Source organism: Zea mays, chromosome 4 (genome assembly GCF_902167145.1).
Source record: "Zea mays cultivar B73 chromosome 4, Zm-B73-REFERENCE-NAM-5.0, whole genome shotgun sequence".
Lineage (NCBI taxonomy): Eukaryota > Viridiplantae > Streptophyta > Magnoliopsida > Poales > Poaceae > Zea > Zea mays.
Window position 1 is genome coordinate 37,987,742 of NC_050099.1, and position 16,568 is coordinate 38,004,309.

The window sequence follows — 16,568 nt, forward strand, 5'->3', positions numbered from 1 at the left end:
GATGAGATACGCCAAGAAAGGAGGGCGCAACAACAGCAGCTGCAACAACAACTTCAACAACAGCAGCAACAGCAGCAAGTGCCATTGCCTCCACCACCACCACCAGTTCCACCTCGTGATAAGCACCGGGAGTTTATGAGTCATAAGCCACCGACCTTCGCCAGTTCGCCAGATCCACTTGATGCAGACGATTGGTTGAAGTCAATTGAGAAGATGTTGAATATTGCACAATGCACTGACCGGGAGAAGGTTTTATATGCTTCTGGACGTCTGACTGGTCCTGCTGCTGACTGGTGGGATTCTTATACTGCTGCCCATGACGCTGCTGATACCATTACCTGGGCAGAGTTCAGTACACAGTTCAGGAACTACCATATTCCAGTTGGGATGATAAAGATCAAGAAGAAGGAGTTTCTGTCATTGAAGCAAGGCAATATGTCGGTCAGCGAGTACAGAGACAAATTTATTCAGCTGTCGAGGTATGCTCCGGAGGAAGTTGCTGAGGATGAAAGAAAGCAGGAGCATTTTATTGAAGGACTTAATGGACCACTGCAGTATGCTCTAGTGGCGCATACATTTCCATCATTTCAGAGGCTACTTGATAAGGCTCTTGCTATTGAACACAAGCGTGTTCAACTGGGCGATTTGAAGAGGAAGGCTATCTCACAGGGACAGGGTAGCAGCAGTGTTCGTCCTCGCTACAGTTCACCACAGGGTACACCGACTCGACCAGGAGGACCGCGCCCAGTTCAGCAATCACCACTGAGGACTCCACCTCCTCGACAGGCTACCCCCACTAGCACCCCGACGAGGTCTACAGGACAGAAGACTGGCCCTACATGTTTCAAGTGCAGTCAGATTGGGCATTATGCTAATGCTTGCCCGATGGGGAATTCTGGTACACCAGCTAAGATCAAGCAACAGACCCCTGGCAAGGGATATTCTATAGCCAGGGTGAATCAAGTCAGCGTTGATGATACTCCTGATGGTGGGGACCTCGTAATTGGTATGTTTTATGTTAATGCAATTCCTGCAACCATATTATTTGATTCTGGTGCTACACATTCATTCATGTCTGCTAGATATGCCAACACAAATGAAATACCACTGCTAAATATGAGAAAACCCATGATAGTAATTACACCTAAAGGGCCTGTTGAGGCGAATCAAATGACACGTAGATTGACATTAACCATTATGGGTAGAGAATTTGGAGCCACTGCTATAATATTAGAGTCAAGCAGTATAGATCTAATACTTGGTATGTCATGGCTAAGAAAGGCAAAGGCCGTTATAGCATGTAGTAGAGGTACCGTAGAGCTCACTACCACTAAAGGAGAAAGATTTCAAGTTAATATTGCAGTAACCTCCTCATCCATGCGTGCAATGTTCTTCATGCCTGAGGAGTTTGTTGGTAACAACATCCGGGTGGTCAGAGATTTTCCGGATGTCTTTCCAGAGGAGTTACCAGGGATGCCACCTGATAGAGAAGTTGAGTTTGTTATTGATCTCTTACCTGGAACCGCCCCTATTTCTAAACGGCCCTATAGAATGTCCGTAGAGGAGTTGAAGGAACTTAAGAAGCAGTTAACTGAGTTACAAGAAGCGGGGTATATTCATCCGAGTTCCTCTCCTTGGGGAGCACCGGTCTTGTTTGTACAGAAGAAGGATGGATCACAGCGGATGTGTGTGGATTATAGATCTCTTAATGATGTTACGGTGAAGAACAAGTATCCGTTGCCCCGTATTGAGGATTTATTTGATCAGATGAGAGGAGCCAGGGTATTCTCGAAGATTGATCTCCGATCGGGATACCATCAGATGAGGATTAGACCATCGGATATTCCTAAGACGGCTTTCTCAACCCGATATGGATTATATGAGTTCACTGTTATGTCATTTGGATTAACCAATGCACCAGCTTATTTTATGAACTTGATGAATAAGGTGTTTATGGAGTATTTGGATAGATTCGTCGTGGTATTCATCGATGATATTCTTATTTATTCTCAGAGTGATAGCGATCATGAGGAACATCTGAGGTTGGTGCTACAGAAGTTGCGAGATAATCAACTCTACGCTAAGTTCAGCAAGTGCGAGTTTTGGATTGACAAGGTGCCATTCCTTGGTCATATTATTTCTAATGGAGGAATAGCAGTGGATCCTGCTAAAGTGAAGGAGATTATGGAGTGGAGAGTGCCCACTACAGTTACTGAGATTCGGAGTTTCTTGGGACTCGCAGGATATTATCGGAGATTTATTGAAGGGTTCTCTAAGATTGCCAAGCCTATGACCTCGCTTTTGGAGAAAGGAAGAGAATTCAAGTGGGATGAGAAATGCCAAGAGAGCTTTGATCAATTGAAGGAGAGATTGATGTCTCCGCCAGTATTGATTATGCCAGATCTGCAGAAGGGATTTGACATTTACTGTGATGCATGTGGCCAAGGACTTGGATGTGTGCTTATGCAAGAAGGACATGTGATTGCCTATGCATCTCGTCAGTTGCGGAAGCATGAACTGAACTACCCTACTCATGACTTGGAGCTGGCTGCCGTTGTGCATGCACTTAAGATTTGGAGACACTACATTATGGGAACTAAGTGCCAAGTATACACGGATCATAAGAGTTTGAAGTACATATTCACTCAGAAGGATCTCAATCTTAGGCAACGCCGTTGGTTGGAGCTCATTAAGGATTATGACTTGGAGATTCACTATCACCCAGGCAAGGCGAATTTGGTTGCAGATGCCTTGAGTCGGAAGGAGCATGTTCACTCCGCTTTTGTTGTCCAGCTACCTGATGAATTAGCAAAAGATTTTGAGAGGCTCAACCTGGGAATCGTTACACATACGGAAGGAGTTACTATTGAATGGGAACCTACCTTGGAGCAAGAAATTCGTAAAGGTCAGGTTGGTGATGCTAAAATCCAGGAGATAAAGGATCTGATAACAGAGGGTAGAGGCCCGGAATTCACAGAGGATGAGCAAGGCACGATATGGTTCAAGAATCGGATCTGTGTTCCCGATATTGATAGTCTTCGGGAGACCATATTGAAGGAGGCACATGATTCAGTTTATTCTATCCACCCTGGGAGCACTAAGATGTATCAGGATTTGAAGCAAAAGTATTGGTGGTATGGTTTAAAGAGAGATGTGGCTGCACATGTGGCTATGTGCGATGTATGCCAAAGAGTTAAAGCTGAACACCAGAGGCCAGCCGGACTACTGCATCCACTGAAGATACCTGAGTGGAAATGGGAAGAGATTGGCATGGACTTCATTGTTGGATTACCCCGCACGTCTGCTGGATACGATTCTATATGGGTGATTGTGGACAGGCTAACTAAAGTAGCCCACTTTATTCCAGTGAAGACCACGTATTCAGGAGCCAAGTTAGCAGAGTTGTACATGGCACGGATTGTCTGCCTACATGGTGTGCCAAAGAAGATCGTGTCTGATCGAGGATCACAGTTTACCTCTCGGTATTGGAAGAAGTTACACGAGTCATTGGATACGAGATTGAATTTTAGTTCGGCTTACCATCCCCAAACCGATGGGCAGACTGAGAGGACCAACCAAGTGCTAGAGGATATGTTAAGAGCTTGTGCTCTTAAACATGGTGGAAGTTGGGATAAGAGTTTGCCGTATGCGGAGTTCTCTTATAATAATAGCTATCAGGCCAGTTTGAAGATGTCACCGTTTGAGGCTTTATATGGCAGAAAGTGCAGGACTCCACTATATTGGGATCAAACTGGTGAAAGGCAGTTGTTTGGACCTGAGATTATACAGGAAGCAGAAGAACAAGTCCAGCAAATAAGGGAGAATTTGAGAACTGCATAGTCCAGGCAGAAAAGCTATGCTGACACCCGGAGAAGACTGCTTGAGTTTAAGGAGGGAGATTATGTCTATTTGAAGGTGTCACCACTCTGGGGTATGAGAAGATTCAAAGTCAAAGGAAAGTTGTCCCCTCGCTTTATTGGACCCTTCTTAATCTTAAAGCGAGTGGGAGAGGTTGCATATCAATTGGAGTTACCGGATCATCTCGCAGATGTTCATGATGTATTTCATGTGTCTCAGCTGAAGAAATGCCTCAGGGTACCTGAGGAGCAACTACCAATGGAAGACCTTAGTGTTCAAGGTGATCTAACTTATGCTGAGTACCCCATCAAGATTCTTGATACACTGACTCGAGTTACGAGGAATAAGGTTATAAAGATGTGCAAAGTGCAATGGAGCCACCACGGTGAAGATGAAGCAACTTGGGAAAGAGAAGAAGAGCTTCGTATAGATTTTCCCCACCTTTTCCCTAGATCTTCTTAAATCTCGAGGAGGAGATTATTTTTAAGGGGGGTAGGATTTGTAATACTCAAAATTGTGTACAAGAAATACATGGTGATTTCCTTATTTTATGTGCCTTATTTGCATCATGAAAAGAGCATATATAGAAGGAAAAGTGATTAAATCAAAACAAAGACACTAAGATAAAAGAAAGTGCATCTCGTTGGAGTTTTATTGTTTGTGCATTAAATAAAATAATAATGTTAATAATAATAATAAAATAATAACTCTAAAGGTTGAATTGACCCCTAAATTAAAATTTAGGGTTTTGGAAATGAGAAGAAGAAAAATGATATGAAAAATATAAATAATATATATAAATAAATATATCCAGAATTAATACCCCTAATTCCACAAACATAAATTTTATAGTGATGAGCTTAAGTTTGAATTCAAATTTGGGTTTGAAAATAGAGAGAAAGGAAAAGGAATAGAAAAGAAAAAGAATAAAAACAAACTCAGCTAAATGGGCCTCTCACCATCTATTTGGCCCACCAGCAGAAGCGTGCTGCGCAGCCCAAACCCCCTCACCGCGCGCGCTGACATCCGGGCCCGCTCCGTCAGCCTCGCAGCCTCCCTGTCGCGTGCACTGCCTCGGTTGTCACCGGCCGGTGGGTCCTCGTGGTCAGACCCCTTTCTCCAACCTGCCGCAGGTCCCGCTCGGTCTCGAACGGAAGCAGCCGTCACCCACCTCCGTTCCTAGCGCGCGATTCCAGCGGAGTCGTTGACGAAAAACCCGGGTAGGATTCATTCTTATCCTCCGCTTCTGTGGCCCATCCCGACACTCGAAGTCTCCCTCGAGCTGGGCGATAAAGCGGGAGTCGTGGCCCCTCTCTCTCTCACCTCACGCGCCACCCCAAATCACAACCTTCCGTCGATTCGCCCCGGGAGGGAGCTCAGGGTGTCGTCGATCGATCGTGGGTACACATACAAGGCACACTGGAGCTCGGATCGGCGCACAGTGCCGGAATTGCACGTCGGCGCAGACTTCTACTCCGACACCCGCCCCGCACCGTGGGCCAGGAGCTCTCGGCGTTGTCCGTGGTAATACTCTGCCCCACCTCGTTCACCGTTGGTCGCGCTATGATTATCGCCTTGCGGATTGGGCCTGGGACGCCGGATCGTGGTCGGATGCCTCACCGGAGTAGCTCTGCTACGGAGGGCAGGCACGCCGTGGTCCGGCCGTGTTAGGGCGAACAGTTTTCGGCCGTCGATCCGCGCGCAGACGTTATAGATTAGACCAGTGCACTGTTTCGCTAGGGAACTATCCTGACCGTGTGATTGGGTTTGGACGGATCCGATAGGGTGTGGGGCGTGGTGGAATCTGGACCGACGATCTTTAATCCGATGATCCTCATAACGTACCGGTTCAGTAATAAGTCACGACCGTCGATCTCGCGATCAACGACTCTGGTAGTATACCTATTGGATACAAATGTTCGATCTGATCTGGCGCGTCCGTTTCTAATCGGACGGCTCTGGATCGCAGATACCCCTTCGCGTGTTAGTTTTACACATGAGACCCTCTAGTATTTGAGAATAAACCCGCCGTCCGCATTCATTATTCACTGAGTCTAGGAATTTATGCGAGAAACCCCCTGAGTGTTCTAGGAAATGAGGCCCAGTCCAGAGTGGATTAAAAATAGAGAAATAATATTAGAAATTCGTTTTTAATACAAAAACAAATCTAGAAACTTGTAAAATGCATATAAAATTCATTTTTAGTCCAAATCACTCCACTCCAATTTCTAAAATTTTGTAATAATATTCTCTATCATTTAGTATCTCTGTTTTGGCATAAAAACAGTAAGAACATTAATTTAACATTTAATCCTATTTTAATCACATTAAACATTAGGAAATTCATAACTTGAATACTATAACCCCAAATTTAGTGATTCCAGTTCCTATGATCTCATTTTAATGTATAGATTTTTACTGTATATTTTATTTGCATGTTTGATGTGATGTTAATTTGTGCTATACTATGTATGTATTGTGTTGATGCGAGTAGACGAGCAAGCCCCTGTGGAAACTGAGGTTCAACAAGTAGAAGTAGCTGAGCAGGAGCTCATTGAAGGCAAGTTGTGCCCTTGATCACTTACTTTTCCCAGCCATGTTCTTATTAATTTTAATGATCTGCATAGGTTAATTTTGATGGGAGCCTTTATGTTACCCCAGTTTTGATTACCTCTATACCTTGTTCACCCCTGAAATATTTTGGGTAGTACTTGCTATTGCTTTATGTGGATTGGGTATGGAGATACACTATTTATGATTATTCTGTTATTATCTTGTTATTATTACTGTTCATGTTAAGATCATTAAATTAATGGGAACATGGAGCGACCACCCGGGAAAACAGTGCTACCACAAGGGTTTAATGGGACGCTCTTGGCTGATTAACTAGGAAAGCTAGTGGAGGGCTACCTTACCCGAAAGGGGCAAGGGCAGTAGGGGAGTGGTCAGTGTAGGGAGGTCCTTGTTTGATTTTGCTGCGATGGCGGTCAGGCAAGAACCCTGCACTGGAGCTTCCTATAAACTGTAACGGGTAGTCTAAAGCTAGTGGAACTTTGTAAAGGCCTCGTAGTGTTGCCCTGCCTCGCTTCCTTGGTAGAGGTGTATGGGATTCATGACCCCTTGGCAGATGGGTAACACGGCTTGTGGGTAAAGATGCGCAACCTCTGCAGAGTGTAAAAATAGTATACTAGTCGTGCTCACGGTCATGAGCGGCTCGGACCCTCACATGATTAATTATGGAACCTAAATTTAATTTGACATTTGCATCGCATTTGGGATCATTTTATTATTATTGTTCTTTATTATTATTAAGGTTTGGTATTTACTTACACTTAGTAATTGCTAATAAAATTTTGACCAACTTATAAAAGCAATGCTCAGCCTCAGCCTTTATTTCATTGATCAGCCTTACACTTCATGAACTCCCACCTTTGGTGAGTTCATGCCACATTATGCCCCACGACTTGTTGAGCTATGAACGTATGTGAGCTCACTCTTGCTGTCTCACACCCCCCCACAGGAGAAGAACAGGTGGTCGAAGAGGAGCCGCCTAGCACTGAGGCATTCGACTTGATCTAGGTGGCGTTTCTGAGTCGACATTGGCGCCGACGATCCTTAGTTCGTTTTATATTTACCTTTATTTTGTAATAAGTCTTCCGCTATGTAATAATTACTCTGATGTTTTATAACATTTATCTCTATACACTCTGTTATTATATGTGTTGTCTTCTTGGCGCATGTATGAGATGCACCCGGCTTTGTCCTTTAAAACCGGGTGTTACAGCCCTCTTAGAGAGGGTTGGCCGCGCGGGGACGAGGACGAGACGGGCGCTCGCGTGAGGCCACTCGCTCCTTCCCCCGTGTGGACGCTTGTAACCCCCTACTGCAGCGCACCCGACCTGGGCGCGGGACGAACACGAAGGCCGTGGGATTTCCACCTGTCTCACGCCCATCTCCGGCCACCTCGCCTTCCCCCCTTCGCGCTCGGCCTCGCGTCGACCCATCTGGGCTGGGGCACGCAGCGACACTTCACTCGTCGGCTCAGGGACCCCCCGGTCTCGAAACGCCGACACTACTACTCATCCTTCGCTGTCACTCCATATCACTCTCCGTCTTTGGTATAATCTTCACTCATATGTTTTATTTACCAAAGGGGAGATAGTAGTTAGACAAGGGCTTATATCTCATTCAAAGTATCCGTTTTTGGCGATTCATGCCAAAGGGGGAGAAAGTATGAGCCCAAAGCAAAAGGACTGCACCACCACCCAAATTTTAAAATAATTTTCAATTGGAAAATTTCAAATTGATATCTATTTATGTTCTAAAGGGGGAGAAAGTAGCACCTTTCAAAATTGATATCTTAAAACCCTCTTGAACACTAAGAGGAGAATTTATTTGAGGGGGAGTTTTGTTTAGTCAAAGGAAAAGCATTTCAAACAAGGGGAGAAAATTTCAAAACTTGAAAATGCTTTGCAAAATCTTACTCATTTACCTTTGACTATTTTGCAAAAAGACTTTGGAAAGGATTTACAAAAAGAATTTGCAAAAACAAAACTTGTGGTGCAAGCGTGGTCCAAAATGTTAAAAAAATAAAAGAAACAATCCATGCATATCTAGTAAGTAATATTTATTGGCTCAAATTCTAAGTAACCTTTGCACTTATATTCTGCAAACTAGTTCAATTATGCACTTCTATACTTGCTTTGGTTTGTGTTGGCATCAATCACCAAAAAGGGGGAGATTGAAAGGGAATTAGGCTTACACCTATTTCCTAAACTAATTTTGGTGGTTGAATTGCCCAACACAAATAATTGGACTAACTAGTTTGCCCTAGTTTATAAGTTCTACAGGTGCCAAAGGTTCACAATAAGCCAATGAAAAGATCAAGAGAAAAGGGTTCAAACAAAGGAGCAAAGGGACAACCGAAGGCACACTGGTCTGGCGCACCGAACTGTCCGGTGTGCCACCAAACAGTGTCTGGTGCACCACCGGACAATGTCCGGTGCACCAGGGAACTCCAAGCCAAACTCCTCACCTTCGGGAAAACGCAGAGTCGTTCCGCTATAATTCACCGTACTGTCCGGTGTACACCGGACTGTCCGGTGTACACCGGACAGTGTCCGGTGCTCCAGGGATGAAGCGACTCTGAACTCGCCAGCTTCGGGAATTCGCAACGGGTCTCCGCTATAATTCACCGGACATGTCCGGTGTACACCGGACTGTCCGGTGTAACTGTGGAGCAACGGCTACTTCGGCGCAAACGGTCACCTGCCATCGCATTTAATGCGCGCCAGAGCACGCAGAAGTCAGGCACGCGCGAAGAGGCGCACCGGACACTCTACAGTGCATGTCCGGTGCGCCACCAGACATCCAGGCTAGCCCAGCAGTCAGAGCTCCAACGGTCGGAACCCTAACGGCCGGGTGACGTGGCTGGCGCACCGGACATGTCCGGTGTGCACCGGACTGTCCGGTGCACCATACGACTGTCAGTCTCCACCAAACGGCTAGTTTGGTGGTTGGGGCTATAAATACCCCCAACCACCCCACATTCAAGTCATACAAGTTTTCCACTTCTCAACCACTTACAAGAGCTAGGCATTCAATTCTAGACACACTCAAGTGATCAAATCCTCTCCAATTCCACACAAGGCTTTAGTGATTAGCGAGAGAGATTTGTTGTGTTCTTTTGAGCTCTTGCGCTTGGATTGCTTCTTTCTTTCTCACTTGTTCTTGTGATCAAAGCTCACTTGTAATCGTGGCAAGAGACACCAATTGTGTGGTGGTCCTTGCGGGGAAGCTTTGTTCCCGGTTTGATTTGAGAAGAGAAGCTCACTCGGTCCGTGGGACCGTTTGAGAGAGGGTAAGGGTTGAAAGAGACCCGACCTTTATGGCCTCCTCAACGGGGAGTAGGTTTGCGAGAACCGAACCTCGGTAAAACAAATCCACGTGTCACACTCTTCATTCGCTTGCGATTTGTTTTGTGCCCTCTCTCTCGGACTCATTATTATTTCTAACGCTAACCCGGCTTGTAGTTGTGATTAATTTTGTAAATTTCAGTTTCGCCCTATTCACCCCCCCTCTAGGCGACTTTCATAGACCATTAAAGGCTAATCCTGCTAGCTGTTTTTCTGCTAAATGAATTTGGAAGCATCGGTTTCTTGTATCTCGGAATCTCCGGATGTAATCATTAACCGATTCATCTTTTGTCTGTCGCAATGACACTAAATCTACCAAATCCAACTCGTAGTCACCGGAGAAAAAATGGTCATGAAATTTTTGTTCTAGATCCCCCCATGATGAAATAGAATTAGGAGGTAAAGTGGCATACCATGCAAACGCGGTTCCTGTTAGAGATAATGAAAACAAACGTACGCGAAATGCCTCCGTGTCAGCCAATTCTCCTAATTGTGCTAAAAACTGGCCTATGTGTTCACGTGTTCTTTCCTTGATCACCCGAAAATTTTGCGAATTCGGGTATCCTGGTTCCCTGTGGGTATGGGTGGTGATCAAATCGGCTGTCATAAGGTCTCCGATATGATTGCCCCTCAGGGACCATGCTTACTCCGAGCTTATCTCGGAACGCCCCGGCTATTTCTTCCCTTACTATATCAATGGCAGCCGGTGCAAGACCACCGGCTCTCTGGTCAAACATAGGTGGGGTTGGTTGTATGTTAGTATGTTGTCTTTCTCTCCATTGGTTTGAGCTACGTGGTGCATTGCCACTTGCCCTATATGGTTCATATGTTTGATCGTTCCTTTTCGGCCTTCTAGGTGGGACCGGAAAGTTTTCCTGGCCTCTAGATCTCGAATTAATGTGTTGATGCATTGCATAGTGCGATGGGAAGTGTTGCTGGGATGGGCGAGGATTCAGGTAATAATCCTCCTCAAAAGACTCATGCGCGGACTGTCCGGATACGTACCCGGACCGTCCGTGGTTATATGCGGACCGTCCGTCGTTGTATGCGGATCGTCCGACTAGGTAGTTTGGGTTCTGTGTCATATGTGGTGGCTCGGGTGCGTGTCTGGGTACTTCATTAAAAATGGGTTCGGCCGTGGCTGGCCCGGACGGTCCGCGCTCACGTGCGGACGGTCCGGACATGTGCAGATCGGCTGTTTTGCTGCCGATTTGCGGTTGCTCAGGGTACGTGTCTATCGGCATCCCATAAAGGGGTTGTGACTGGTCGTGACAATCTACAACCGATGTATTACGCGTGTTACCCCCTAATTCTACCTCGTGTGATGGAAAATTTGCAATGCTAGATTTGTCAAATGCACGCGCTAATCTCCTATAGTCGTTTTGCATATCCCCTATGATATTTTGCATTTGTTCACGCTGTTCATCTACATAATTCTTAAGAGATTACAGCTCGTTTGTATTACTTACATTGGGGATGTCTGGCGTGGGTCGCAGTGAAGCCGGATCTGTCGCCCGATGTCGGACGACTTTGTTGTTCCTGTCCACTTTGAAGTTGGCCAAGAACCTCGCTTTTGCCTCCTGGATCATCTGCTCCTTGTGCTCCTCGAACTGGAGCTGTTCGTCAGCCGGCAAGGTCTCCTAAGTCGGCTCTATGATGTTGCTTGGGGAAATATTAGAGCTATCTCTTGAACCGGCCATTGAGGGCCGATTTGATGCGTCTATATTTGTGTCCCCAGCGGAGTCGCCAAAAAGTATGTTGACACCTTTTTGGAGGCGCCAATCACTTAAAAAAACCAGCGGCGGTGCTCTCTGGTCAGGCGCGGACGGTCCGCGGCACAGGACCGGACGGTCCGCGACTTGGCGCGAGGCGGTGGTGCTCTCTGGTCAGGCGCGGACGGTCCGCGACACAGGGCCGGACGGTCCGCGACCTGGCGCAGGAGCTAAGGTTCCCTGCCTGACGGCCGGATGGTCCGCGCCCTAGGGCCGGACGGTCCGCGCGTGCGCAGGGGCGGCGGGAGATCGCCGGCGGCGCCTGGATCTCGCTCCCGGGAGGGACCCCGTCGGGGAGGAGAGATCCTAGGTGGTGTCTAGGCTCGGGTAGACTGACCTAGACTTCTCTAATCGACGTAGAGTCGAGGAGAGGCGGAAGATTTGGGGATCGAGAGGCTAAACTAGAACTAGACTAGAACTACTCCTAATTGTACAGGAAATAAATGTGAAATATAAGTTGTATTGATTCGATTGATGATTACAAATCGGCCGTATACCTCTCTATTTATAGAGGAGGGGGCTGGACCCTTTACAAACTAATTTCCGAGCTTTTCCCGCGATTTTAGCTAACAAACATAGCACAAAACTCGGAACCCTAATTTACTCTGCGCACGCACGGACCGTCCGGCCCACAGGCGCGGACTGTCCGGACCGCGGACTGTCCGGCCTCCGTCCGCGCTCCTTTTGGTGCCAAACAATTTATAATTTTGTCACTCTCAGTTTTGACTTTATTATATTATCCCATATCTATAACTGATAGAATCATCTGTGTCTATAATTTAGGGTCCGACGTCATATTAATGAAGCCTATAAATGACAATGGTAAAATTGCCGATGGCTCAGCATTCTGCAAATGTGTGGTGACCGGAAGACTTGGTGGTATCCCAGGAATATGAGCGAGCATCTTTTGAATACCGGCACATACATTTTTTAGATCCGGCCTGGTCCATGCTACGTGGGCTGGATCCTGCAGACCCATTCCTGGATGAAATCGGCCTGCTACAATAAAGCCGCCGTCCTGCAAGTCTGGGACGGAGGAAGGAGAAGAGGGAGAGAGTGGTGGGGATTCGGCATGGACATCATCACGCAGCTGCAGGACCAGCTCGACGAGATGGCCGTGCTGGCCGTCAACACCTTCGGCACGCTGCAGAGGGACGCGCCGCCGGACCGCCTCTCCAGCAGCTACCCTGACCCGCTCAACCCCAACCCTAAGCCCGAGGACGACTCCAAACCCCAGGTCCAGGCCCAGCCCGGCGCGCCGCCGCCGCCACCGGCGCAGGCGCAGGCGCAGGCGCAGCCGCCCGCGCCTGACCTCACCGAGCAACCCAAGGCTATGAGCCGCGCCCTCGTCCTCGCGGCCAAGAAGGTAGGTACCCTGCCCCACTTCTCTTCTCGGTGTCCCCATCTTCTGGACCAAATGCCCGCCCGGTGATTCCAAAATATCTTTGTGTGGTTAAGTAGAAAGTTTCGGCTCGCTTCGTAGTTTTACTCGTAAGTCTGATGCTGCGAATAAGTGAAGGACCAACTGTTTAATTTTTGCTTGCTTGCCCGCGTTATGTGGAGACAAACAATGAAACCGTGTTGCCACTTACTAGTCTTCATATCTTGCTCCATTGCATAAGATAAGATGTTTATCCCAACAGTGTACAGAACAATCTTCATCTCTTGCTCCATTACATAAGATAAGATGTTTATCCCAACAATGTACATAACGTAGAGTCTTCATCTCTTGCTCCATTTCATAAGATAAGATGTTTATCCCAACAACAGCGTACAGACGTAGAATCTTCATCTCTTGCTCCATTTCCTAAGATAAGATGTTTATCCCAACAACAGCGTACAGACGTAGAGTGATGCATACGGGAGGGAGGGAGTGAGGGAGATCACTTTGTGTTAACCATGGTTGAAAACTTGAAATGTAAAGACTGGCAAACTTTAGTTCAAATTATGCTTGCTGCAGTTCCAACTTTTTCCCCTTAAATGAGGAACAATTATGGCCTTCTATGCAGTTTGATGCACTTGTTGCAGCAGTGCCACTATCATCAGAAGAGGATCAAGTGAAAAGAATCCAAGAGCTACAGGTAGATATCAGACAGTCAGATTAATTCATCGAGCACAGGATGGGCATCTGCCAAACTCCTACTCCAAATAAACTGTATGAAAATCTGAAATTTGCAGGCAGAGAATGAAGTCGTGGGACTGGAGCTCCAGAAGCAACTTGAAGCTGCCGGTAACACGATCCCCACTGTTTCTAGAGTTCTTACTATTATATGTCTAATTACTGATGTCATTGCGTTACAGAAAGGGAGTTGAAGCAGGTTGAGGTGCTGTTTAATGAAGCAACAGACAATTGCATAAATTTTAAGAAGCTAGATTAATTACGTTAATGTAAGTTGAGATGAATTTCTTCCTACAACTTATCAATGCACTGTCAAAGTCAATTTCTCTTTTAATTTGGCTCCAACAGTTACTTCTTGGTTTTGTATGTATTTGGCATCAAGTGTTGGAAACCGATCTAGCTCATAAGATATTGTGTTGACGTAAATCCAATGTCTGCCATAGCAGGTTTGCTGAAAAGAAACTGTTCCTGTGGATGGAGTGTGGAGGATGAATGCCAGTAAGAACTTTATATTCCGTCTTTTCAGATTCTCTACTAGTGAACAATAATTGCACTTAGCTTTTGTGTACTGGCATTCTGATCTGCCGGATTAGGATTGACCTTTGGTTGTAAGGTGCAATGTTTTTAGTATGAACTGACGCTTGAACTGTGGTGGTCTTTTTAATGGATCTGGCACCTGGCTTCCTCTGGGATTTCTTCTATATTTTGGTATTTGTTCAGTACCTGAGACCTTTGACACCTGTTCCTAAACTCCCCTCCAGCCACTGGCCTGGAGTAGAACTGTATTTGGGAAATAAAAGCACGGAAATTCTCTCTACAGTGCTCAGACATGATACTGGTTGGTTCTGCAAGGATACTCCCTGCTCACTCACACAGACACAATAACAAAACAAAGAGAAGGAAAAGATGCATCATTCCCCTACAGCCTTATTCATCGTCCGTTGAGCACAGCAGCAGCAGAGCAGCCCGTCGTGTCAAGCATATTTGCAGGTGCCAAGGCCTGCAAGAGGATCCAATGATCCATCATCCGGTGTCAGCTCCCCCAACACGGTTCACGGGCAATGAGACACTCACAGCAAGCAAGGAAGCACTCACTGGGGTCAGTGATGGTGATTATGCCGGTGCCGTTGAAGAAGCAGTTCCACGAGTTCCTCCCCCGGGCCTGGTAGTAGGCGTTCATGGCCACCGACGCCCGCGACAGCAGGCTGTCGGGCTGGGCGCAGCCGCCGGTGCCCTGGATGGCGCCGCAGTCGCTCTCGGAGCAGGCGAACTCCAGGTTGCCCCGCAGCGCCGCCTCCTGCGTCGACGGCTTGGCCACGCACCATGTGTCGCTCCTATGGTGCAAGGTTTCTGCCGCCGCCGCTGCTGCTGAAGAAGATGGGATTTGATTTCAGTGCCAGATTGTTAGTGGATAAAGCAGCCAGAGACGAGGGATCCTTTACCGTCGGTGTGAAGCGCCGATAGTGCGAGGGCCACGAAGAAGGCAAGGAATGTGACGTTGGGTGACGCCATTTCTTCAGGCTTCTGGACCAGAGACTGCAAGAAAGAAGCAGCCTGTCTTCCCGTGTAGAGCTTTGTTGCAACAGCAAACGATGTGTGTGTGTGTGTGTGTGTGTGTGTGTGTGTGTGTGTGTGTGTGTGTGTTTGCCAGAGAACATGACCAAGGATTGGTTGCATTCTAGTCAAATTTATAGGGAGGAGGAGGAAGGTGAACAGGAAGAACAAGCAGCAGCAGGCCAGCAGCACAAAGGCCGTGTCTAGAAACGGTTGGTTTTAACGCGTTTTATGGCCACATTACACCGGGGCCGCCACATTCAGTATCCGGTCATGAAAAGGATAATAATCAGTTGACGTGAAGCTGAACGGCAGCAGTCTGTACGGAATTGCCGCACATGCAACGGAATGCACTTTTGTCAGTCCAGTCAAATGTTTACCTTGCATCATAATTCATGAGAACGTCAATAGGCCTTTATATGATTTCTATACAATTTAGTTAAACCTAGAAAAGTTTCACTTAAAACAAAATTTAAACATCAAACAACATTAGAACAACATGTGATTTGAAATGATCATCTAAAAAGACAAGCGCGGAAACATCACTTCTGTTGGGTTCTACTCACATTATTAACACAAATTGTTCCAAAATTACATGATGTACCGTTTCAAATATATATTACAAAATGGATTTTGTTTTACAAAAAAAAACTACTCCATGTAAGAAGGCAGAGCTTTAGCGAATATGATCATACTCTAAACTAAACCAAGATAAAAAAATGTCTCGAATTTTTTTTGTTGGCCCAAATAGAGAGAAACACACGTCAGCCGTCGAGCACGCTGATATGGCAAACGGTTCAAAGCAGTAAGCAATAGCATACAAAAAAATCATTAGAAAATACACCCTCTGTTCCAATTTAAAATTTATTTGACTTTTTTATCGTGTTTGATTGGCTTGTCCTATCCATTTTTTACGAAAAAATAAAAAATTAAAAGCCACATTTAAAATATATTATATGTTAAATAATATCATAATAAAATTAATAATATTTATAATTTTTTTAATAAGACGAGCCGATCAAACTTAGGGTAAAAAAGCCAAACGAATTAAAAATTGGAACGGTACAATTGTGTGAAGGGAGAGAGAGAAGAAGAAGAGGCGCGGAGCGATTGATAAGATAGACCACATGTCGGCGTTTCGAGACCGGGGGGTCCCTAAGCCGACGAGTGAATGTGCCGCGTGCCCCAGCCCAGATGGGTCGAGCGCGTGGGCGAGCGCGAAGGGGGGAAGCGAGGTGGCCGGAGACGGGCGTGAGAGAGGTGGAAATCCCGCGGCCTTCGTGTTCGTCCCGCGCCCAGGTCGGGTGCGCTTGCAGTAGGGGGTTACAAGCGTCCACGCGGGTGAGGGAA

At 46.4% G+C, this 16,568-nt stretch overlaps 2 protein-coding genes across 4 annotated transcripts; one reads left to right on the forward strand and one right to left on the reverse strand.

Moving 5' to 3' along the window:
* The first annotated feature begins 12,503 nt into the window (after positions 1-12,503).
* Positions 12,504-14,367, forward strand: LOC100383822 (uncharacterized). Of its 2 annotated transcripts, none has more exons than XM_035967061.1 (5): positions 12,504-12,911; positions 13,555-13,626; positions 13,724-13,775; positions 13,847-13,933; positions 14,108-14,367. In XM_035967061.1, the coding sequence occupies exons 1-4, from the start codon at positions 12,531-12,533 to the stop codon at positions 13,921-13,923; spliced, it is 582 nt and encodes a 193-aa protein (XP_035822954.1). In that variant the 5' UTR covers positions 12,504-12,530; the 3' UTR covers positions 13,924-13,933; positions 14,108-14,367. The 2 variants fall into 2 exon arrangements, with proteins under 2 accessions (XP_035822954.1, NP_001352823.1); NM_001365894.1 differs by having other exon boundaries at positions 12,583-12,911; positions 14,111-14,365.
* A 42-nt stretch (positions 14,368-14,409) lies between these two features.
* LOC100273256 (putative X8 domain containing family protein) lies at positions 14,410-15,303 on the reverse strand. Of its 2 annotated transcripts, none has more exons than NM_001147698.2 (3): positions 15,107-15,303; positions 14,760-15,032; positions 14,410-14,664 (listed from the first exon to the last, which is right to left on the reverse strand). In NM_001147698.2, exons 1-3 carry the CDS (start codon positions 15,174-15,176, stop codon positions 14,639-14,641), a joined length of 369 nt encoding a protein of 122 aa, NP_001141170.1. In that variant the 5' UTR covers positions 15,177-15,303; the 3' UTR covers positions 14,410-14,638. The 2 variants fall into 2 exon arrangements, with proteins under 2 accessions (NP_001141170.1, NP_001388370.1); NM_001401441.1 differs by having other exon boundaries at positions 14,412-14,664; positions 14,760-15,029; positions 15,107-15,295.
* Between the last annotated feature and the right edge of the window lie 1,265 nt (positions 15,304-16,568).